General features: G+C 42.5%; 1 protein-coding gene across 1 annotated transcript in view; it reads right to left on the bottom strand.

The window, feature by feature from the left end:
• The window catches only part of LOC311102650 (aminopeptidase A-like), a gene marked incomplete at both ends in the record, with an annotated part of 28507 nt that extends 6527 nt beyond the window's left edge, over positions 1–21980 (bottom strand). Inside the window, 13 exon segments of the mRNA XM_084144013.1 lie at positions 14421–14571; positions 14677–14729; positions 14869–14996; positions 15121–15203; positions 15324–15484; positions 15609–15674; positions 15900–15965; positions 16066–16200; positions 16311–16424; positions 19215–19369; positions 19495–19612; positions 21363–21497; positions 21807–21980. Coding sequence (XP_084000139.1) covers positions 14421–14571; positions 14677–14729; positions 14869–14996; positions 15121–15203; positions 15324–15484; positions 15609–15674; positions 15900–15965; positions 16066–16200; positions 16311–16424; positions 19215–19369; positions 19495–19612; positions 21363–21497; positions 21807–21980 — 1539 coding nt within the window.
• Positions 21981–26260: the final 4280 nt, after the last annotated feature.

Genomic DNA, 26260 nt, shown 5'->3' with positions numbered 1-26260 from the left:
GGGTGGACAAACAAAACCCCACAAATTCTGACAAACTCCAAGCATTGATTATGCAAGAATGGGCTGCCATCAGTCAGGATGTGGCCTAGAAGTTAATTGACAGCATGCCAGGGCGGATTGCAGAGGTCTTGAAAAAGAAGGGTCAACACTGCAAATATTGTCTCTTTGCATAAACTTAATGCAATTGTCAATAAAAGCCTTTGACACTTATGGAATGCTTGTAATTATACTTCAGTAAACCATAGTAACATCTGACAAAAATATCTCATAACACTGAAGCAGCAAACTTTGTGAAGACCAATACTTGTCATTCTCAAAACTTTTGACCACGACTGTACACGAGTCGACTACTCTAGTCCTGAAACTTCGTCAGGGAGATTCCCCCAAAACACCCCACCAGGGACATGGAGCTAAACAAGGTACATGTTTTAGACCTATTCTCTATTTTACATTATTATCTCATACGTACAGGTAACTGCCAAAATAACCCTTAAAAATGAATTTGTTGAGGCAAACTTTGTGTCAAATTTGCAATGTTTGCCACTAGTGGTGAATCTGCGGCAAACCTTTGGCAACAATAATTTTTATTGGCACTAGTGCCAAACAGTTCGCCAGAGGTTTTTTTCTGGCAGACAATTCTCTCAAGATTCAATTTGAATCTGTGGCAACAAGTTCCAAGACCAGTAACCGTTGATGACCAATCAGGGGGATTAGAAACATCTGTTGAAAAATGGAAACCTAGCTAGCTAGCTAGCTACCAAAGTTGTCCGGTGAGTGTCTAACTTACTAATTAAACGTCCAAATAAACTTTAACAGTTTATTAGCTAAATGATGCCTAGTTAGCAATGTCATGTTTTATGGGATAGAGTGAAACATTTTGTTGATACCAGTTTCAATCTGTCAGCGCCACTGACTGGCTAGCGCTTAGCTAGCTAACGTTAGCTATCATATTTTTGCACAATTAATGTGATAGGTAGCTAACGTTAGCTAGCTAATGATTTGCCTAAACACTTATTTTTTGGTGAATACGTTGCTGTCTTAATACCAATATGCATGTTCAATATGCTAGTGTCACGGTTCAGTAGCATGTTAGCTAGCACAACAGCTAAGCTAAGGTAGCAACAATATGAGTTGATATGACATCAAAGCAAAACTGATGGATAGATACCCTTTCCCAACCCGTGGTGTTAGAAGAGGCTGAGAGGAGGATGCATCAACACCCTGAAAATATGTTTGTGATGCAATCACTCAGAACACTTTTTTTTTTGAGTGATAAATGAGTGTATTGTCTACAAGATTTATAAAGTAAGCAAATGCATGTATTCTCAAATGTAGCCCATACATTCATTCTTTGTGACAATTATATTTTAATTGCTTTAAACTAGTAGTAGCTAGCTCATCTTTATATCATGTTGTTACTTCTCTCATTCTAGAAGCAATCAGTTACAAGGCAAAAATACAGATTGAGGCCTTCAATCAAACTGAGGACAGAGAAATGTGTTTGCACCAGACAGGTCAAGGTTTCTTGCATGCATGGCTTTAAGATATGTTACACTCAAAATAATGCTGGGTTGTTTGGATGACCCAATTGCTGGGTTGCAGGTATGGGGTCAATAGTTGGGTTGTTTTCTGTAAAAACAGCAAGGTTGGGTTGTTGGTGCTGGGTTATTAAGGTTATATTATGTCAGTGCCATATTATTTTAGCATGTAAATCTTGGTGGGGCAAACTCAACCATAAAAAATAAAAAAAAATGTATGCCAGCAAAGCCACTACACAACACTAAACAATACATTATGGATATTTGTACCAGCCAGTCAGGGTGGCCATGTCCTCGGTTTTCCCGCAAATTGGGCTACTTTGAAAACAATGTCACAGGTGAAAATGTATTGGTTGTGGGTTTTTGGGCAAATTCTAAAATGCATTGCATCCGCCATGGTATTAATCTTATTCAAATGTGTATATATATGTGGGTGTATATTAATATATTGATATATAAATATATATTGATATTTTAGAATAAGGCTGTAACCTAACAATGTGGAAAAAGTCAAGGAATCTAAATACTTTGCGAAGGGAAAAAAGTATTTGATCCCCTGCTGATTTTGTATGTTTTCCCACTGACAAAGAAATGATCAGTCTATAATTTTAATGGTAGGTTTATTTGAACAGAATAACAACAACAAAAATCCAGAAAAACGCATGTCAAAAATGTTATAAATTGATTTGCATTTTAATGAGGGAAATAGAGTGGGGGGGAAAAAGTATTTAGTCAGCCACCAATTGTGCAAGTTCTCCCACTTAAAAAGATGAGAGAGGCCTGTAATTTTCATCATAGGTATACGTCAACTATGACAGACAAATTGAGAAAAAACATTCCAGAAAATCACATTGTAGGATTTTTAATGAATTTATTTGCAAATTATCGTGGAAAATAAGTATTTGGTCACCTACAAACAAGCAAGATTTCTGGCTCTCACAGACCTGAAACTTCTTTAAGAGGCCCACTGACAAAGAAATTATCAGTCTATAATTTTAATGGTAGGTTTATTTGAACAGTGAGAGACAGAATAACAACAAATAAAAAAATAAAGAAAAACGCATGTCAAAAATGTTATAAATTGATTTGCATTTTAATGAGGGAAATAAGTATTTGACCCCTCTGCAAAACATGACTTAGTACTTGGTGGCAAAACCCTTGTTGGCAATCAGAGGTCAGACGTTTCTTGTAGTTGGCCACCAGGTTTGCACACATCTCAGGAAGGATTTTGTCCCATTCCTCTTTGCAAATCTTCTCCAAGTCATTAAGGTTGATGCTGACGTTTGGCAACTCGAACCTTCAGCTCCCTCCACAGATTTTCTATGGGATTAAGGTCTGGAGACTGGCTAGGCCACTCCAGGACCTTAATGTGCTTCTTCTTGAGCCACTCCTTTGTTGCCTTGGCCGTGTGTTTTGGGTCATTGTCATGCTGGAATACCCATCCACGACCCATTTTCAATGCCCTGGCTGAGGGAAGGAGGTTCTCACCCAAGATTTGACGGTAAATGGCCCCATCCATCGTCCCTTTGATGCAGTGAAGTTGTCCTGTCCCCTTAGCAGAAAAACACGCCCAAAGCATAATGTTTCCACCTCCATGTTTGACGGTGGGGATGGTGTTCTTGGAGTTATAGGCAGCATTCCTCCTCCTCCAAACACGACGAGTTGAGTTGATGTCCAAGAGCTCCATTTTGGTCTCATCAGACCAAAACACTTTCACCCAGTTCTCCTCTGAATCATTCAGATGTTCATTGGCAAAATTCAGACGGGCATGTATATGCGGTTTCTTGAGCAGGGGGACCTTGCAGGATTTCAGTCCTTCACGGCGTAGTTTGTTACCAATTGTTTTCTTGGTGACTATGGTCCCAGCTGCCTTGAGATCATTGACAAGATCCTCCCGTGTAGTTCTGGGCTCATTCCTCACCGTTCTCATGATCATTGCAACTCCACGAGGTGAGATATTGCATGGAGCCCCAGGCTGAGGGAGATTGACAGTTATTTTGTGTTTCTTCCATTTGCGAATAATCACACCAACTGTTGTCACCTTCTCACCAAGCTGCTTGGCGATGGTCTTGTAGCCCATTCCAGCCTTGTGTAGGTCTACAATCTTGTCCCTGACATCCTTGGAGAGCTCTTTGGTCTTGGCCATGGTGGAACGTGTGGAATCTGATTGATTGATTGCTTCTGTGGACAGGTGTCTTTTATACAGGTAACGAGCTGAGATTAGGAGCACTCCCTTTAAGAGTGTGCTCCTAATCTCAGCTCGTTACCTGTATAAAAGACACCTGGGAGCCAGAAATCTTTCTGATTGAGAAGGGGTCAAATACTTACAGTGGGGGAAAAAAGTATTTAGTCAGCCACCAATTGTGCAAGTTTTCCCACTTAAAAAGATGAGAGAGGCCTGTAATTTTCATCATAGGTACACGTCAACTATGACAGACAGAATGAGAAAAAAAATCCAGAAAATCACATTGTAGGATTTTTTATGAATTTATTTGCAAATTATGGTGGAAAATAAGTATTTGGTCACCTACAAACAAACAAGATTTCTGGCTCTCACAGACCTGAAACTTCTTCTTTAAGAGACTCCTCTGTCCTCCACTCGTTACCTGTATTAATGGCACCTGTTTGAACTTGTTATTAGTATAAAAGACACCTGTCCACAACCTCAAACAGTCACACTCCAAACTCCACTATGGCCAAGACCAAAGAGCTGTCAAAGGACACCAGAAACAAAATTGTAGACCTGCACCAGGCTGGGAAGACTGAATCTGCAATAGGTAAGCAGCTTGGTTTGAAGAAATCAACTGTGGGAGCAATTATTAGGAAATGGAAGACATACAAGACCACTGATAATCTCCCTCGATCTGGGGCTCCACGCAAGATCTCACCCCGTGGGGTCAAAATGATCACCTTGTGAAGACTTACAGAAAACGTTTGACCTGTGTCATTTCCAACAAAGGGTATATAACAAAGTATTGAGAAACTTTTGTTATTGACTAAATACTTATTTTCCACCATAATTTGCAACTAAATTCATAAAAAATCCTACAATGTGATTTTCTGGATTTTTTTATCATTCTGTCTGTCATAGTTGACGTGTACCTATGATGAAACGGAACAAATGGAAGAAACACAAAATAACTGTCAATCTCCCTCAGCCTGGGGCTCCATGCAATATCTCACCTCGTGGAGTTGCAATGATCATGAGAACGGTGAGGAATCAGCCCAGAACTACACGGGAGGATCTTGTCAATGATCTCAAGGCAGCTGGGACCATAGTCACCAAGAAAACAATTGGTAACAAACTACGCCGTGAACCACTGAAATCCTGCAGCGCCTGCAAGGTCCCCCTGCTCAAGAAAGCGCATATACATGCCCGTCTGAATTTTGCGAATGAACATCTGAATGATTCAGAGGAGAACTGGGTGAAAGTGTTGTGGTCTGATGAGACCAAAATGGAGCTCTTTGACATCAACTCAACTCGTCGTGTTTGGAGGAGGAGGAATGCTGCCTATAACTCCAAGAACACCATCCCCACCGTCAAACATGGAGGTGGAAACATTATGCTTTGGGCGTGTTTTTCTGCTAAGGGGACAGGACAACTTCACTGCATCAAAGGGACGATGGATGGGGCCATTTACCGTCAAATCTTGGGTGAGAACCTCCTTCCCTCAGCCAGGGCATTGAAAATGGGTCGTGGATGGGTATTCCAGCATGACAATGACCCAAAACACACGGCCAAGGCAACAAAGGAGTGGCTCAAGAAGAAGCACATTAAGGTCCTGGAGTGGCCTAGCCAGTCTCCAGACCTTAATCCCATAGAAAATCTGTGGAGGGAGCTGAAAGTTCGAGTTGCCAAACGTCAGCCTCAACCTTAATGACATGGAAAAGATCTGCAAAGAGGAATGGGACAAAATCCCTCCTGAGATGTGTGCAAACCTGGTGGCCAACTACAAGAAACGTCTGACCTCTGTGATTGCCAACAAGGGTTTTGCCACCAAGTACTAAGTCATGTTTTGCAGAGGGGTCAAATACTTATTTCCCTCATTAAAATGCAAATCAATTTATAACATTTTTGACATGCGTTTTTCTTGATTTTTTTTTTTTTGTTGTTATTCTGTCTCTCACTGTTCAAATAAACCTACCATTAACATTATAGACTGATAATTTCTTTGTCAGTGGGCAAATGTACAAAATCAGCAGGGGATCAAATACTTTTTTCCCTCACTGTATGTATGTATGTACACAGTGCCTTCGAAAAGTATTCAGACCCAATGACTTTTTCCACATTTTGTTACATTAGCCTTATTCTAAAATTGATTAAATTGTTTTTTTTTTCTTCTCATCAATCTACACACAATACCCCATAATGACAAAGCAAAAACAGGTTTAGAAATGTTGGCTAATTTATTGGAGAAAAAAAAATGGATATTACATTTACATAAGTATTCAGACCCTTTACTCAGTACTTTGTTGAAACACCTTTGGCAGTGATTACAGCATCGAGTCTTCTTGGGTATGACACTACAAGCTTGGCACATCTGTATTTCGGGAGTTTCTCCCATTTTTCTCTGCATATCCTCTCAAGCTCTCTCAGGTTGGATGGGGAGCGTCGCTGCACAGCTATTTCCAGGTCTTTCCAGAGATGTTCGATCGGGTTCAAGTCCGGGCTCAGGCCGGGCCACTCAAGGACATTCAGAGACGTGTCTCGAAGCCACCTTCTCCCCCGATTGCTGAGTTTGGCCGGGCGGCCAGCTCTAGGAAGAGTCTTGGTGGTTCCACATTTCTTCCATTTAAGAATGATGGAGGCCACTTTGTTCTTGGGGATCTTCAATCCTGCAGACATTTTTTGGTACCCTTCCCCAGATCTGTGCCTCGACACAATCCTGTCTCTGAGCTCTACGGACGATTCCTTCGACCTCATGGCTTGGTTTTTGCTCTGACATGCACTGTCAACTGTGGGGCCTTATATAGACAGATGTGTTCCTTTCCAAATCATGTCTAATCAATTGAATTTACCACAGGTAGACTCCAATCAAGTTGTAGAAACATCTCAAGGATAATCAATAGAAACAGGATGCACCTGAGCTCAATTTCAAGTCTCATAGCAAAGGGTCTGAATACTTATGTAAATAAGGTATTTCAGTTTTTTATTTTTACTAGATTTGCAAGAATTTCTATACCTGTTTTCGCTTTTGTCATTATGGGGTATTGTGTGTAGATTGCTGAGGATTTTTTTGTATTTAATCCATTTTAGAATAAGGCTGTAACGTAACGATATGGGAAAAGGAAAGGGGTCTGACTACTTTCTGAATGCACTGTATATATATATATACATGTATGTATGTGTATATATACAGTACCAGTCAAAAATGTGGACACCTACTCATTCAAGGGTTTTTCTTTATTTTTTCTATTTTAGAAATGTTTTAGCTGGACCTGGCAAACCTTGGTTAGCTACCATAGCTAGATTTGACTTATTCTCCGTATGGATTAATTTAAACAAGCTATTTGTCAGGCTTATGTCATGCTTGCATGGTTATTGATTGAGTTAGCTAGCGTTACTGTACTGGTTTTCAATGGTTTCTGACAATGGCAGCTTTAGTCGGAGGAGCATTGATGCAAATTATTTTCGCTAGCTAACGTTAGAATTTACTTAATTTTATGTAGCCAAGTTAGTATAACTAGCTAGTTATGTTTCTAACATTTCTTTATTTCTGTTCTTAAATGCAAAGGTCAAGGCCAAGGGGGGGGGGGACACTGATTTTTATTGACCCTGTGTAAAACAGCATCTACATCTTCCACATTGTCATCGATAACCAATAGTACAACCTTAATGGAAACTTGAAAGACTTCACCAGAGCCTCTTAGAACTATGCAGACACTTTGGGACTAGATACATTACATGCACAGCTACCATAGATTGTCAGGCCTTCATTTGACCATACTTGCTTTATTGGTCATTTGCACAGATCTTCTGTCACAGTGACCAACCTAACACACATCACAGGCTGGGAGCAGATCTTGGGTACTTAGGGCACAACAGCAGTAGGTAGTATACAGAGATATTGTAGCTGGTAACTAGGGTTGTGCCGAGTAGTCGGACTAAACAAGTATCATAACTGATATGGGCAATTTTTTGGATTCGATTATGATCCAAGTATCTTTTTGTAATTATCCGTGATCAGAAAAGTTATTTTCGGGTGTCAGCAAGCATCTTTCTCGTGCCAGTCGGTCAGAGTTTCTAAACCATACTGTACTGTTTTTGAGTCAGTCATGTGCGTGGTCTAAATAACTCAACTGGCTAGTTTGCCTGTCTGTAAAGAGAAGGGCAGGCTTTACATTGATCCTGCTGCTCTGATTGGATAGAGTGAAACTGTATTTCTCTGTCCACTCACTTCATAATTTCACGATGGCTTTTTCTCGCATGTTTTCGGTCTGATCATTTAGATTGCTGCTGCCTGCCGGTATGATAAATCACATGGCGAGGACATTTGCTGTCAATGTGCACAATATCTAACAAGTGGCACAAAGGTAGGAGGAAAAAATATGAAACGCTAATGCACGTTCTGACTGAGTGACAGCAAACTTGGATGCCAGCTGCAAGTTGAGGACACACACCCACCCCTTCGCGTGCTGCTCCCAATCTGCAGTTTATTTTGCAGCGAGAACTTGCAGGGAGGTATTTTGACAACATCTATTTAGGCATATTAAAACACTTCCGTATTTTCCGATCACAAGTATCATGCGATCCGACTATCAACAGTCAATTTACGGATACGATTATGAATACCAGGGTTGCCATGTCGGCACACCTCTATTGGTAACCCTTTGGCTGCCGGATCACTCCCTGCAGATTTCCCCGCAGGCAGCTAGGGGTTCAAACCAATAATCCTGCCTTTCGAACCTCGAAGGTACTGCCGCCCCTATGCATTTTGCTCTTTCCTCACTCCATTGCCTTTGTTCAATCATTTGACCTGTCTTATCAACCCTTCTCTCAAAGTATGTAATTTAGAAATGTGGGTGAAACTATCCCTTAAAATCTCCCCCATAGCGGTTGAGCGTTGGGCCAGTAACCGAACGGTCGCTAGTTCGAATCCCTGAGCCAGCAAGGTGGAAAAATCTGCCGTTCTGCCCTTGAGCAAGGCAGTTAACCCCCAACAACAACTGCTCCCTGGGCGCCGAGGATGTCTATTAAGGCAGCCCCCCGCACCGTTCTGATTGAGCGGTTGGGTTAAATGCAGAAGACACATTTCGGTTGAATGCATTCAGTTGAGCAACTGACTAGGTATCCCTTCATATTACAATGCTAATATGCTCTTAAGACACTATTTATAGCGCTGTTAAATTAACTTTTAGTTTGATTTAATGCATTTGTGCCTGCTTTATGCCTACTGTACGGTATGTGCTTGTTTGCCTTTAGTTCAACTACTGTTACACATAAATCTTTATATATTTTTATTATAATATATGACATTCTTTGTTCAAGCTGGGCTGAAGCGCATTCCGCTTACGCTTTCATTCTATCACAACAATTTATCCTAATTTTGTTTTTGTGTTTTCTGATTGTTTCAGTGCATGCATTCCTCAAGCTTTGGCTTGGGCAGGCATCTCTGAAGATCACTCAAAAAGTTAATAGTTCTGAACTGGGTTTACATTTACATTTACATTTTAGTCATTTAGCAGACGCTCTTATCCAGAGCGACTTACAGTTAGTGAATACATATCTTTTTATACTGGCCCCCCGTGGGAATCGAACCCACAACCATGGCGTTGCAAACGCCATGCTCTATCAACTGAGCTACATCCCTGCCGGCCATTCCCTCCCCTACCCTGGACGACGCTGGGCAAATTGTGCGCCGCCCATGAGTCTCCCGGTCGCGGCCGGCTGCGACAGAGCCTGGATTCGAACCAGGATCTCTAGACCACTGCGCCACTCAGGAGTTTGATTTAGTTTTAGTTTTAGTTTTAATTATTTACATTTTGTTAAATATCTTTTAAACTTCCATTGGTTGAAATCTATTGCTCAGTTTTCACTTGGCTCATGTAAATAATTATGTACTAGCCCCTTTAAACATCCTAAGGTGAACATCCCCATAGTGTTCCCCAGCCAGAGCCAGGACTTAAACCTGATCTAACATCTCTGGGATGACCTTAAAATAGCTGTGCAGCGACGCTCCCCATCCAACCTGACAGAGCTTGAGAGGATCTGCAGAGAAGAATAGGAGCTTGTAGCGTCATACCCAAGAAGACTCGAGGCTGTAATCGCTGCCAAAGATGCTTCAACAAAGTACTGAGTTAAGGTTCTGAAAACTTTTGTAAATGTAATATTTCAGTTTTTTTTTTTTTTTTACATTTGCAAAAATGTAGACTTGTTTTTGCTTTGTCAATATTGGGTATTGTGTGTAGATTGATGAGGGGATTAAAACTATTGAATCAATTTTAGAATAAGGCTGTACAATGCTTTCGGAAAGTATTCAGACCCCTTCACTTTTTCCACATTTTGTAACGTTACAGCCTTATTCTAAAATAGATTTTTAAAAATATAATCCTCAATCTACACACACCATAATGACAAAGCGAAAACAGGTTTTTAGAACTGTTTTGCACATTTATTACGAATTTAAAAAAGAAATACCTTATTTACATAATTATTCAGACACTTTGCTATGAGACTCGAAATTGAACTCAGGTGCATCCTGTTTCGATTGATCATCGGTAGGGGCCGGGTGGGCATTCCGCCTCGGAGGCGGATCCGGCTCCGGGCGTGACCACCACTTACTCTCCACCTCCCTGTTGCGCCCCTGGTCTGGTCTGGACCTCGGCGCGCTGCTTCCCCTCTCCTTCCTCCCACGACGTACCAAGCCCTGTCTGGACCCTGATGTGGGAGACCCCGAACCTGGAGAGGGGCTGACGTCTGGGTCTGGACAGGAACCGCTGACTGGAGCTGGACCCGACGACGGTGGATCGAACTGCTCTGGCTCCGGAGTGGAGCCGCTGACCGGAGCTGGATCAGGCACCGATGGAGCGGACTGCTCCGGCTCCGGAGTGGAGCCGCTGACCGGAGCTGGACTAGACCCCGGTGGATCGGATTGCTCTGACTCCGGAGTGGAGCAGCTGAACTGGGCACCGGTGGAGCGGATTGCTCTGGCTCCGGAGTGGAGCAGCTAACCGGAGCTGGATCAGGCACCGGAGGAGCGGACTGCTCTGGCTCCGGAGTGGAGCAGCTGACCGGTGCCGGACCAGGCACCGGTGGAACAGGCACGGGCCGTGCCGGACTGGACACACGCACCACTGGCTTGGTGCAGGGAGCAGGAACAGGCCGGGCCGGGCTGGCGACGCGCACCACTGGCTTGGTGCGAGGGACAGGAACAGGCCGGGCCGGGCTGGCGACGCGCACCACTAGCTCGGTGCGAGGGGCAGGAACAGGCCGGGCCGGGCTGGCGACACGCACCACTGGCTTGGTGCGAGAGGCAGGAACAGGCCGGGCTGGCGACGCGCACCACTGGCTTGGTGCGAGAGGCAGGAACAGGCCGGGCTGGCGACGCGCACCACTAGCTTGGTGCGAGGGACAGGAACAGGCCGGGCTGGGCTGGCGACGCGCACCACTGGCTCGGTGCGAGGGGCAGGAACAGGCCGGGCCGGACTGGCGACGCGCACCACTGGCTTGGTGCGAGAGGCAGGAACAGGCCGGGCTGGCGACGCGCACCACTGGCTTGGTGCGAGAGGCAGGAACAGGCCGGGCTGGCGACGCGCACCACTGGCTTGGTGCGAGAGGCAGGAACAGGCCGGGCCGGGCTGGCGACGCGCACCACTGGCTCGGTGCGAGGGACAGGAACAGGCCGGACCGGGCTGGCGACGCGCACCACTGGCTCGGTGCGAGGGGAAGGAACAGGCCGGGCCGGGCTGGCGACACGCACCACTGGCTTGGTGCGAGGGGCAGGAACAGGCCGGGCCGGGCTGGCGACGCGCACCACAGGCTTGGTGCGAGAGGCAGGAACAGGCCGGGCTGGCGACACGCACCACTGGCTTGGTGCGAGAGGCAGGAACAGGCCAGGCTGGCGACGCGCACCACTGGCTTGATGCGAGGAGCAGGAACGAGCCGGACCGTACTGGGAACACACACCACTGGCTTAGTGCGGGGAGCAGGAACGGGTCGGGCCGTACTGGGAACGCGCACCACTGGCTTAGTGCAGGGAGCAGGAACGGGCCGGACCGGACTGGCGACACGCACCACTTGCTTGGTGCGAGGAGCGGGACTGGGTTCCTTTATAAACCCCCGCTCCTTCTGCTGCCTAACCAGCTCCTCTCGCCGTGCCTCTACACCTTCCTTCTCCCTTTTAGCCTCCTGTAGCTCCTCCCTCTGACCAAATAACTCCTGCTCCCTCTGAACCAATAGCCCCCGTAACATGGTGGCCTCCTCTCCTAACCTGCAGATCCGCCCTTTAACGGCCTCCTGCTGCCTCGACGTCCACACCGTGTGCCCTCCCAAAAAAAAATCTTGGGGTTGCCTCTCGGGTCTCCTTCGTCGGCACGGTTAGCGCCGTTTCTCCTCTCCTGCCTGGGCATTTACCTTCGCCCATGGCCCTTTCCCTGCGAATATCTCCTCCCATGACCACAATTTTCCCACCTGTGACATCGCTACTCGCTCTTCCTGGGCACGCTGCTTGGTCCTCGTTTGGTGGGATCTTCTGTCACGTTCGTTTATAGACGGGACGGACCAAGGCGCAGCGTGATAAGCATACATGTTTATTTATATTGAATGAACACCACGACAAAACAATAAACAAACGATATATGAAGTCCAAGGCAGCACAACACAACATACTTTAACACGGAACAAGATCCCACAACTAACTAGTGCCAATTGGCTGCCTAAGTATGGTCCCCAATCAGCGACAACGAGCTACAGCTGCCTCTGATTGGGAACCACCCCGGCCAACATAGATCTACACATACTAGATCTAACATAGAAAATCAACATAGCAAAACCCAACACAGAAAATACACACCCTGACTCAACAAATACGAGTCCCTTGAGTCAGGGCGTGACACTACAACTTCATTGGAGACCACATGTGATACATTTAATTGATTGGACATGATTTGGAAAGGCACACACCTGTCTATATAACGTCCCACAGTTGACAGTGCATGTCAGAGCAAAAACCAAGCCATGAGATCGAAGGAATTGTCCGTAGAGCTCCGAGACAAGAATGTGTCGAGGCACAGATCTGGGGAAGGGTACCAAAACATTTCTGCAGCATTGAAGGTCCCCAAGAACTGTGGCCTCCATCATTCTTAAATGGAAGAAATTTGGAACCACAAAGACTCTTCCTAGAGCTGGCCACCCGGCCAAACTGGGCAATCGGGGGAGAAGGGCCTTGGTCAGGGGAGAAGGGCCTTGGTCAGGGAGGTGACCAAGAACCCGATGGTCACTCTGACAGAGCTCCAGAGTTTCTCTGTGGAGATGGGAGAACCTTCCAGAAGGACAACCATCTCTGCAGCACTCCACCAATCAGGCCTTTATGGTAGAGTGGCCAGACGGAAGCCACTCCTCAGTAAAAGGCACATGATAGCCCGCTTGGAGTTTGCCAAAAGGCACCTAAAGGACTCTGACCATAAGAAACATTCTTTGGTCTGATGAAACCAAGTTTGAACTCTTTGGCCTCAATGCCAAGCGTCACGTCTGAAGGAAACCTGGCACCATCCCTACGGTGAAGCATGGTGGTGGCAGCATCATGCTGTGGGGATGTTTTTCAGGAGACTAGTCAGGATCGAGGGAAAGATGAACGGAGCAAAGTACAGAGAGATCCTTGATGATAACCTGCTCCAGAGCGCTCAGGAACTCAGATTGGGGCGAAGGTTCACCTTCCAACAGGACAACGACCCTAAGCACACAGCCAAGACAACGCAGGAGTGGCTTCGGGACAAGTTTTTTTTTTTTTTTTTTTTTTCATTTGCAAAAATGTAGACTTGTTTTTGCTTTGTCAATATTGGGTATTGTGTGTAGATTGATGAGGGGATTAAAACTAGGAGGAGTTAAAACGCAGGAGTGGCTTCGGGACAAGTCTCTGAATGTCCTTGTGTGGCCCAGCCAGAGCCAGGACTTGAACCCGATTGAACATCTCTGGAGAGACCTGAAAATAGCTGTGCAGCGACACTCCCCATCCAACCTGACAGAGCTTGAGAGGATCTGCAGAGAAGAATGAGAGAAACTCCCCAAATACAGGTGGGCCAAGCTTGTAGCGTCATACCCAAGAAGACTTGGCTGTAATCGCTGCCAAAGGTGCTTCGACAAAGTACTGAGTAAAGGGTCTGAATACTTATTTAAATGTAATATTTCCGTTTTATTTTATACATTTTCAAAAAAATCTTAAACCTTTTTTTGCTTATTTTGGCTACCATGGCCATGCCCCCATAGGATGACAATGCCCCCATCCACAGGCCAAGAGTGGTCACTGAATGGTTTGATGAGCATGAAAACAATGTAAACCATATGCCATGGCCATCTGTCACCAGATCTCAACACAATGAAACACTTATGGGAGATTCTGGAGCTGCACCTGAGATAGCGTTTTTCACCACCATCAACAAAACACCAAATGATGGAATTTTTAGTGGAAGAATGTTGTCACATCCCTCCAATAGAGTGCCAGACACTTGTAGAATATATGCCAAGGTGCATTGAAACTGTTCTGGCTCATGGTGGCCCAATGCCCTATTTAGACACTTTATGTTGGTGTTTCCTTTATTTGGGCAGTTACCTGTATGAGCAAACTCCCAAGATTATTATTTTGTGCGTGTTCTAGTTAACCAGCAGAGGGCGTAATTGACCTGTAAAAAAACAATATACAAAAAATAAGTTGAAAACGGACTCACCTGGAATTTGGGGTAAAGAACAGTGTCGTCAGATAACATGTCTCGCACATAGGCAATGGAAGAAGACACCCGTTCCCAGACGATGTACTCAGTCTCATTGGTCAGGTATTTTGTCAGGTTGAATGCATTTCCATAATCGACAATGTCTGCCCTGATGAGGCCAATAAGAACAAGACGTTTCATCATAGTTTTCTAAAGATCAGCGCAACTGAATTGACAGATGTACTTCAAGTGAATGTCAGTAATGTTGGTTTACCTTCCCAGAGCAAAGACATCTATGTAACCGCATCGGTCAGCAGCGTCAAACTCCTAGTAAAGAAAGTGTCCTGCCGATTACTATAGTAAAGAACGTGTCCTGCCGATTACTATAAGTGCAACATATGAACTGGTAAGATTAAAACGTAATATTACATCTGATACTATAGTAGCAATTTTTATTGATATTTACCCGGCGATTTGTTTGGAGCTGTTGACTAATGGTGCTCCACATGCTGTCATGGTGATTGAATCCGATATGGTCGTTATTGATCTTCAGGAGTCCATCCGTAGCAGGGAAATAGTCAGCTAAGACTTGCTCTAGATATTAGTATGAGAGACAAACATATATTACTTCAATTTAATTAAATACGTGTCGTCACCAGAGGCTGGAATTGTAATATTAAAACGGTCAAGCCAAGCGTTTGGACAGAAGTATCTTTACCTGGACTAGACTTGTTGAACATGATGGACATATTCTTATTACTATCCACTGAGTGCCACTTAACAGGGATGGTCCACTTGTAGCTGAAAGAAAAGCATAGCCTTTTTAGGATTTACAGGTTTATGCTAAGAAATATAGCTGACTTCCATGGGGAAATCAACCAATGATCACAAAGGGATTTAATAGTGCGGTGAATCACTGACCTGAGTGGTGAGGGTGGCTGGGTGGTGTTAGCATTGGGGTCCAACAGGAATCTGCGCTGGGTGAGTTTGGTCTGAGCACCGGCGGTAGACAGGTCCAGTACTGGGTAGCCCATCTGTTTGGTCCATGTGTCCATCACATCTGCCACGGGCAACCCACTCACCTGCAACCAAAAACATTTTGTGTGTAACACACAAGTACACTAGATGCAGTGAAATATTAACAATAATATCAACAACTTTGATGTTTTGAAATTACTATGACTAAATTAGATATGACAAACATACGTTAGCAAGGGATGCCCAGAAGTTGGCTGTTTTGGCATTCTGAAAATGGAAATCTTTCAAGTATTTCTGTTGAAGGGAGAGAAAAACAGGTTACCATCCATAGATTTTATGATAAATAAAATGTAGGCTATGTATCTGACAGTAATCCTAATTTTCATTCAACAGGGAAGGGATTGTATCTCCCTAACACTTGCTATTACCAAATTATTCTGCTATTGACTGAATATGGATCAAGAGACTTGGTGTAGGGATACTTCTATCCACTTTACGTCAAATGAAATGGATTCTTACCCGACAGCCATCTCTGAAGTTGTCTCGACCCAACCAGTCCTCCACCATCCTGAGAATTGATGCCCCCTACAGGAAGATGTTTGGAAATAATTTCAAGACTAATTGAATTTAATTACATTTTATTTCATCCCATATAGTAGGGTGAAAAGTGGCAGTTTTAGATTACCTTGTTGTAGGATATACCATCAAACACAGAGGTAATCTCAGCCGGAGTTGACACATCCACAATGATTGGATGGGAGGTGACCAGGGCGTCGTCCACCATGACAGGAAGTACATCACTGATGATCATGATGTCACGCTGGTAAAGACAGAGACCGAAGTAGATGTAGAATGTATTCATAACCAGAGTTGAGATTAAAACAATTCAATTTCAAATCACTCAATTCAGGATCTGTCAGATGGACTCACCATTCCCCAGAGTGGCTCAGCCTTCTCTACACCGATGTACTCAAAGAAACTGGCAAAGCCCTCATTTAGCCAAAGGTCATCCCACCAATCCATGGTCACAATGTTCCCAAACCACTGCAGGAAAATACAACATGCAAAGTTATCTTACAGCAGACTTTATTTCAAAACAAGTGTGTGTGAGTGTGTGACAGGGTTAGGAAAATGTGACGCCGGACATTTGACAGGCAACATTTTAATTTACCGGACATTTGAAATATCTGCCGGACCCATATGCATTGATTAGTGCATATATATATTTTTTGTATTTGGTCCCTTATTGCTAGCACGCAATGATTACATCAAGTGTGTGACTCTACAAACTTGTTGGATGCATTTGCTGTTTGTTTTGGTTGTGTTTCAGATTATTTTGTGCCCAATAGAAATTAATGATAAATAATGTATTGTGTCATTTCGGAGTCACTTTTATTGTAAATAAGAATATGTTTCTAAACACTATTACATTAATGTGGATGCTACCATGGTTATGGATAGTCCTGAATGAATCGTGAATAATGATGAGTGAGAATGTTAGACGCACATATCATACCCCAAAGACATGCTAACCCCTCACCATTAAAATAACAGGGGAGGTTAGCACTTTTGGTGGGGTATGATATTTATGCCTCTAACTTTCTCACTCATCATTACTCACGATTCATTCAGGATTATCCAAAGTGCTGGAGTACAGAGACAAAACAACAAAGAATTTGTCACTGTCCCAATACTTTTGGAGTCCACCTAATTACATTTTCATGCACACAAAATATCAAAGCATTCAGTGTAACACTCTAGAGCTCTGCATACAATATAAAAAATAAAACACAAAACAAAGCTACAGACACAATATGAACAAATAAAACCCACAGTTTCTACTGGTATTTAGTCAATTCAAGTGCTACCGAACAAGCATTTTCACATTCACTTTTAACAGTATATTATGACATGCTTGTTTAATTGCTACTGATTGAATATTACATTATTTTATTACCAGTGTTGGGGAGTAGTGAACGACATGTAGTTCAACTAGTAATTAAACTACATTTTACAGTATCTTGGTGCTAGTTGAACTAAATTCAAATCTTGGTAGTGTTTTTAGTAGTTAATAACTTTTTTGCCATGTAGTGGTGTAGCTAACTACTGGAACTACACACTACTTTTTTTGCTAAAATAAAATATGGGTGAAGTATAAGGCAAGTATCAGACCTTCCTAATTCTCACTTGAAACATTCTGTGTTTATTAGGCTAAATTACACATTCCGTTAACATCTGACACCAGATTGATATTTTCTTGCAAATTGTAGTCTATGACATTTCAGATTTAGATATGATAATATTTCACTAAGTAGCTTGGATGTAGTGAACTACTGTTTCAAAATAGCTTTACTTAAGTAAACTATATTTTTCTTAAGGGTAGCTTTAGTGTAGCTTAACTTCTTCCAGTGTGAAGTAATTGGTAGTTTGGTAAACTATGATTTCAGAAAATCTTCCCTAACACAATTTATTACTTTATGATTTGATCACTGTCTGAACTGTACATTGTGATCCAGGTTGTTCAACCTGGTATCCGAGCATTTCGTATTATTCTGTACGTAACTCCGAGACACTCTATTTAGTATGATATGTTACGTTTCGTATGGTATGTATTAATTTGTGGATGTCCATCACCCATTTCGTATGATATGTTACGAATTACAATTTATATTATATGTTACGAATTTTAAAAACGTACAATATGTTATGAATATGCAAAACGTGTTATCTTATGAATTAGCTGAACATACAAGATTACATTTACATTTTAGTCATTTAGCAGACACTCTTATCCAGAGCGACTTATAGTTAGTGAGTGAATACATTTTTTCAACAAAAACATGTTTGTTTTTTTCTCATACTGGCCCCCCGTGGGAATATGTTAATATGTTGCGAATTTGCAAAATGTATGATATGTTACGAATTCTAGCTAGCTCGCTAACGTTAGCTGGGTTAGGGTTAAGTTTAGGAGTTAGGTTAAGGTTAGGGAAGGGTTAGCTTAAAGGGTTAAGGTTAGGGGAAGCTAACATGCTAAGTAGTTGCAAAGTAGCTACAAAGTTGTAAGTAGTTTAAAAGTTGCTAATTAGCTAAAATGCTAAAGTTGTCTGTGATAACATTTGAACTCACAACCTTTGGGTTGCTAGATGTTCACGTTTGGTATGTAACCATACCCAACGTAACATATCACATACTAAATGGAGTGTCACCGATTTACGTACATAATAATACGAAATGCTCTGAGACCAGGTTGGGTTGTTCTAACTCTGTGATTTGTTGCAACTGTGCTGATATTCACCTCCCTGTAAACAGACTATGGAAACAAGGAAACAGCAGCCAGCTCTCACTTGCCCTCAGTCCTTTAACTTTGGACAATTCATAAAACTTTATGGACAGCACCATCACCCTCTTATTGCCGAACAATAAAGAGATGATATCTTGGAAAGAGGCCTTATTGTGTTGCCTATCATAAAAGGTACTTCAATAGAACACTAGTATTTCCATGACCAAATTCAGGGTCAGTGTCAAACCTTTCCAAGCTATTGATTGGAACAAAGATATGGTGGTTCTCTTTTCTAAACATTGAGTTCTGCCGCTAATGGTTGCCTCATGACTTTACATCCTCATTTAGGCTTCATCATGGTGACACAATTCCGTAATACAAATGTTGGGTGATTGAGCTTTGAGTCTATGATTATGAATATTAAATATGACTTGATTTTCCACTATAAGATGTGTTCCAGTAGTTTTCCACTCTAACATGACTAATGAAGAACGCCCTGAACTCTGGAGCATTCTCTAGTGGTTGTGGGAATGTTGGGGACAGGTGTCTCTCACCTGGTGGACCAGCTCGTGAGCGATGACGCTAGCCACACGTTGTTTGTTGTACGATGACGACTGGTTCTCATCATAGAGGAGGTTGGCCTCCCTGTAGGTGATCAGACCCCAGTTCTCCATGGCCCCCATGCCAAAGTCAGGGATGGCAATCTTATCTGGTAGAAGAGAAAAACATTTTATGCAACCATGTGTGTGTATAAGGCATTATTAATTATTTTTATCCAGTGTGGGCTCACACAGTGGTCACAACAGTTCACAGACAGAGGAAATCGCAAATTACCTAGCTTTGGGATGGAGTAATTCATGTTGAAATATTCCTCAAAGTAGTCAAAAATGACCTTGGTCGTGTCAGCAGCATACTCTGCTGTCTTGATTTGTGCAGGTTTTGCATAGATTCGCTACTGGAAGAACATGATTTGAAATCAGAGTTATTAAGTGTGTAAGCATGCCTGTGTGTTTGTGTTTACATTTAATCAAGACAGTATTTATAATTCTTTAGATTGTCCAGTAACTCCAAAACATTTACATTGTAAAATGTCACTAACTGCTGAAAACTCAACACAAAAGACTAACAGCTGTGACACAGATCAGAGACCAAAGTTAAATAAACTTTGAACTTAGCTTTTACACCATTTAAAGCATTGAACTTACACTACATGACCAAAAGTATGTGGACACCTGCTCGTCGAACATCTCATTCCAAAATCATGGGCATTAATATGGAGTTGGTCCCTCCTTTGCTGCAATAACAGCCTCCACTCTTCTGGTAAGGCTTTCCACTAGATGTTGGAACATTGCTGCGGGGACTTGCTTCCATTCAGCCACAAGAGCATTAGTGAGGTTGGGCACTGATGTTGGGCGATTAGGCCTGGCTCTCAGTCGGTGTTCCAGTTCATCCCAAAGGTGTTCGATGGGGTTGAGGTCAGGGTTCTGTGCAGGCCAGTCAAGTTCTTCCACACCGACAAACCATTTCTGAATGGACCTCACTTTGTGCACAGTGGCGTTGTCATGCTGAAACAGGAAAAGGCCTTCCCCAAACTGTTGCCACAAAGTTGAAAGCACAGAATCATCTAGAATGTCATTGTATGCTGTAGCGTTAAGATTTCCCTTCACTGGAACTAACGGGCCTATCCCGAACCATGAAAAACAGCCTCAGACCATTATTCCTCCTCCACCAAACTTTCCAGTTGGCACTATGCATTGTGGCAAGTAGCTTTCTCCTAGCATCTGAAAAATGTATGCACTCACTAACTGTAAGTCGCTCTGGATAAGAGCGTCTGCTAAATGACTAAAATGTAAAAAATCTGCCAAACCCAGATTTGTCCGTCGGCCTGCCAGATGGTAAAGCGTGATTAATCACTCCAGAGAATGCGTTTCCACTGCTGCAGAGTCCAATGGTGGCGAGCTTTACACCACTCCAGCCGATGCTTGGCATTGCACATGCTAGGCTTGTGTGTGGCAGCTCGGCTATGGAAACCCATTTCATTAAGCTTCCGACGAACAGTTCTTGTGCTGACGTTGCTTCCAGAGGCAATTTGGAACTCGTTAGTGAGGGTTGTAACTGAGGACAGACGATTTTTACGCAAAACGTGCTTCAGCACTTTGCAGTCCCGTTCTATGAGCTTGTGTGGCCTACCATTTTGCGGCTGAGCCGTTGTTGCTACTAGACTTTTCCACTTCACAATAACAGCACTTACAGTTGGCCCGGGCAGCTCTAGCAGGACAGAAATTTGACAAACTGACTTGTTGGGAAGGTGGCATCCTATGACGGTGCCACGTTGAAAGTCACTGAGCTCTTCAGTAAGGCCATTCTGCTGCCAATGTTTGTCTATGGCGATTGCATGGCTGTGTGCTCAATTTTATACACCTGTCAGCAACGGGTGTGGCTGAAATAGCCGAATCCACTAATTTGAAGGGGTGTCCACATACTTTTGTTTATATGTAGTGTAGCTTTTCCACCATTTAAAATGTTGAACTTCACAGGCTTAAAGTAAAGTGTTACAACATTTACTCTCAACTGTAGACTATACAATACGACTTACAACACTTATTATACAGTCAGTCTTTTCTTAGTTTAAGGTATGGAAGGACCAATGACTGCTGAGAAAAATAGCACAATGACTGCTGAGAAAAATAGCAAGTACTTACAGGAATTCCTCGAGACGAGTTCCTTTCCACAAACATAAACTGGTGCACAGCAAAACATACCAAATAGGTACTCATTGGAATGGACCTCTGGAAGGACGTTTTGATCTTATTGCCAGGAAGCGTTTCTGGGACACCCTGGAAAGGAAGAGGTTCTGTGGTTTAATAAAGATGTCAGACAACATCTCTTATAGTTGTGTTCTCAGCACCAAAGACCCGGAGCAGAAGATTGATGGCTCCTGCTCTTGCATTCATGACACTCACTCTCTCTGTATGACTCCCATTGCAGCTTCAAGAAAACTAACCAGTAACACTATGCGCCACCTGTTTTGTGATACATTCAATAAGTTGTGGATACATTATGCATTTATATAGTATGTTATATAAGGAGCCATTTGTTATTATGAGTACTTATGTGTTGCTATTTTTTTCTTGCATAGACTGTACCTCCATTGGCATATTGGCGAGGGCTTCATAGTCCTTGTCGTGGGTGATGGAAATATTGTAGGTGGCCTTTTTGTTTGGCTCATCAAAACAGGGGAAAGATTTGCGGGCGTCTGTTGGGTCATGGTCGGTGGCAGCAATTTTTCTTGGGAGAAAAGAAACATGGCATGATTCCATGAATAACTAAGCCTCCCCATTTTACTATTATGTTGTTTGCAATTAATGTTGAACTATGCAGTGTTTACTGGATTGTGGCTGTCTAAATGTACCTAACCTGTACCCCCGCACATTGACTCGGTACCGGTACCCCCTGTAGATAGCCTCATTATTGTTATTTTATTGTGTTACCTTTTTTACATTATTTTAAAATTATTATTATAAAAAATATATATATATATACAGCTGCGGAAAAACTTAAGAGACCACTGCAAAATTATCAGTTTCTCTGGTTTTACTATTTATAGGTATGTGTTTGGGTAAAAATAACATTTTTGTTTTTTTCTATAAACTACTGACAACATTTCTCCCAAATTCCAAATAAAAATATTGTCATTTAGAGCATTTATTTGCAGAAAATGACAACTGGTCAAAATAACAAAAAAGATGCAGTGTTGTGAGACCTCGAATAATGCAAAGAATATAAATTCATGTTCATTTTTAAACAACACAATACTAATGTTTTAACTTAGGAAGAGTTCAGAAATCAATATTTGGTGGAATAACCCTGATTTTCAATCACAGCTTTCATGCGTCTTGGCATGCTCTCCACCAGTCTTTCACATTGATGTTGGGTGACTTTATGCCACTCCTGGCGCAAAAATTCAAGCAGCTCGGCTTTGTTTGATGGCTTGTGACCATCCATCTTCCTCTTGATCACATTCCAGAAGTTTTCAATGGGGTTCAGGTCTGGAGATTGGGCTGGCCATGACAGGGTCTTGATCTGGTGGTCCTCCATCCACACCTTGATTGACCTGGCTGTGTGGCATGGCGCATTGTCCTGCTGGACACTGTGGCTTGTAGGCCTCTTCAGGTCTCCGTCTAACCATTAGACAACCAGTTTTTGGGCAAAGCTGAAAATTGGACTCATCAGAGAAGATGACCTTACTCCAGTCCTCTACGGTCCAATCCTTATGGTCTTTTGCAAACCTCAGCCTGGCTCTTCTTTGCTTATCATTGATGAAGGGCTTTTTTCTAGCTTTGCACGACTTCAGCCCTGCCCCTAGGAGCCTGTTTCAAACCGTCCTCGCCGTGCACTTCACCCCAGCTGCCGTTTGCCATTATTTTTGTAGGTCACTAGATGTCATCCTACGGTTGTTGAGTGACATTCGAATTAGTTGGCGGTCATCCCGGTCAGAAGAGAGTCGTTTTCGCCCTCTGCCGGTCTGTAGCTTTGTTGTCCCCAATGTCTGCTGCTTGACCTTGTTCTTATGAATCGCCGTCTTTTAAATTTTAAGGATGGAAGCAACCTGACGCTCACTGTATCCCTCTGCCAGTAAAGCCAGAATTGAACCCTTCTTTTCCTCACTCAAAACGTTCCTTTTCAACTCTTTTGGCATGGTCAATCATTTTATTAATATTACTTTTGAGGTACTATTAGCACTGTTTTTGCCATCCAGCTGGTCCGATTGCAAGAGGATAGTGATGACCACAGCTGTGTTTTTTATACTTTTTCTCGTTAAATAAGATTTGGTTCATGTGATCACCTAATCAGTACCTAATTCAGTAGAATGAGGTGTGCCTGTGTTGGAATTCAACAGACACTGGAATGGAATGGCTGTCATACATGTAGAGGAGCTGATTTAAGAAAAATGTGCAGTGGTCTCTTAATTTTTTCCACAGCTGTATATAGATATTTTTTACTTTAGTTTATTTAGTAAATATTTTCTTAACCAACAATGCAGTTGTAAGAAAATAGAGTTAAGTGCTTGTAAGTAAGCATTTCACGGTAAGGTCTACACCTGTTGTATTCCGCACGTGACAAATACAATTTGATTTGATTTGAAATGTGATTCAAACAGCAAAGAGAAAATGGACACTTCATGGCCAATGCTGTAGCTCACTACACCTGTCTACCTTTCAGGTTATACTTCCGAGACCTTGGGACTATAAGGTTCTATCTGCGCAAAGCATAGTTCTGAGAATTGAGCATCAAAGTTTTCACATCCCAGATCTCAGAACTGTTTTGTAGTGAATTCTTCTTTCATAACCCATAAAGGTACCTCAAGTGCTGAGTATCAAAATCCTAAGACATTTCTAAATACATATTTTTAGGGGGGGTGCAATCGCAAATAGAACCTTATGGCTCTGAAATGTCAATCTGGGTTCCGCCATAAAGTTCTATCTGCCACAGAATCTTAAAATTATTTCAATAGAAAAGTACAGATATTTAATGATTAAATAAAGAGAATACCATTACTTTTTCTAATCACATCATCAAATATACTGAACAAAAATATAAAGGCAACATGCAACAATTTCATAGATTTTACTGAGTTACAGTTCATATAAGGAAATCAGTCAATTTAAATACATTCATTAGGCCCTAATCTATCGATTTCACATGACTGGGAATACAGATATGCATCTGTTGGTCACAGATACCTTAAAAAAAAAGGTAGGTGCATGGATCAGAAAGCCAGTCAGTATCTGGTGTGACCACCATTTGCCTCATGCAGCGTGACATCTCCTTCACATAGAGTTGATTGTGACATGTGGAATGTTGTACCACTCCTCTTCAATGGCTGTGCAAAGTTGCTGGATATTGGTGGGAAATGCTGTTTTACACGTCGATCCAGAGCATCCCAAACATGCTCAATGAGTGACATGTCTGGTGAGTATGCAGGCCATGGAAGAACTGGGACATTTTCAGCTTCCAGGAGTTGTGTACAGATCCTTGCAACATGGGGCCGTGCATTATCATGCTGAAACATGAGGTGATAGCGGCGGATAAATGGATGACAATGGGCCTCAGGATCTCGTCACGGTATCTCTGTGCATTCAAATTGCCATCGATAAAATGCAATTGTGTTCGTTGTCCGTAGCTTATGCCTGCCCATACCATAACCCCACTGCCACCATGGGGCACTCTGTTCAAAACGTTGACATCAGCAAACCGCTCGCCCACACGATGCCATGCACGTGGTCTGTGGATATGAAGCCGGTTGGATGTACTGCCAAATAATCTAAAACGACGTTCGAGGAGGTCCTTTGGGGACCCCAAAAAGATTCCTGCCCCCATGGCTATCTATGGTCCTCTCTTTGCCAAGTCCTCCACCTTCTACAACCCCTGCATCTACGTTATTGCCAACAAAAAGTAAGCTTTCGCCCCTTCCTCTTGTTGATCCCACTTTATAATAAGTGACCATAATACCTATGTGTATTTAAAGTGTAATTACAGTAAAGGTACACACTGTATAGTAGTTACAACCTATTAACGTCCTTGTGGACTTTTTATTCAGGTTCAGAAGAGCGATCACAGGAATGCTCCGATGTCAAACCCGACAACGGATCACCATCAACAACCAGGTTCCCATGACGATTTCCCAGCTCCCTTTGACCCAATAAGGGAGGATTACTAGATGTTACATTCTACAATGATTTTTTCCCCCCAAACTCTCTGATTACACTTGTCATTGAGTATACTGTTAGAGGATGGGATACGTGTAAGCAAGTTTAAAAGATCCTACCCTACCAAGCTTTCTAGACCCTACCAGTGTTCATGAGAGAACAGGAAAATACTAAATTCAAGAGTACTGAGGTACAGCCCAAGTCACCCATTATTTATAGGGACCTCAAAATATACGAAAGTCATTTTATGTAATTAGAGACACATTAGACGCCATCAACCTTACATCTTGCCCTACATTGCTGTACATCAAAGAAGAGTGTCTGTCCAATACCAGTGTTTCTGGACCACGTGGGTACATTTTTAAGATAGGTGCTTCTATATTAACTGGATTTTGTTTTGATATGTTGGGGTTTACCATGTAAATTGCTCTTTTTATGACATTCTAGCCATTGTCTTCCCAATGTGTTTTACTTTACTGTAATATTAGCATAAACTAACAATAAAGTATGTTTCTGTGTACACCATTATGCTTTCTTTATTTTCTTTCCTGTGGCAACACTCATCCAGACTGCAGTATTCACAGTAAGTGCATATACGCTCTTCTTTATTTCTTATACAGTTGTACATTCTACTAAGTACATACATTTGTAAACTTTGCATTATTTGAAACATTATTTAGAAATACATCTTTGTATATATAGATCAATATACCTGACACGAGATTAAAAGTAATCATGGTTATTTGGATATGACATCTCGAATTCTGTACAAGCACTTAATAAGAAATGAAAATGTGTGTGTCTAAAACATTAAACTTGTTTTATTTGTCCTTCCTTAATTTAACACATATATACCGTAGATAATGCAAGAAAGGTACTAAGTTGATTCC

Source organism: Coregonus lavaretus (assembly GCF_964263955.1).
Source record: "Coregonus lavaretus genome assembly, chromosome: 27".
In the NCBI taxonomy this organism is placed as follows: Eukaryota; Metazoa; Chordata; class Actinopteri; order Salmoniformes; family Salmonidae; genus Coregonus; species Coregonus lavaretus.
Note: the sequence above shows the minus strand (reverse complement) of the source record. Positions and strands in the feature narration are given on the sequence as shown.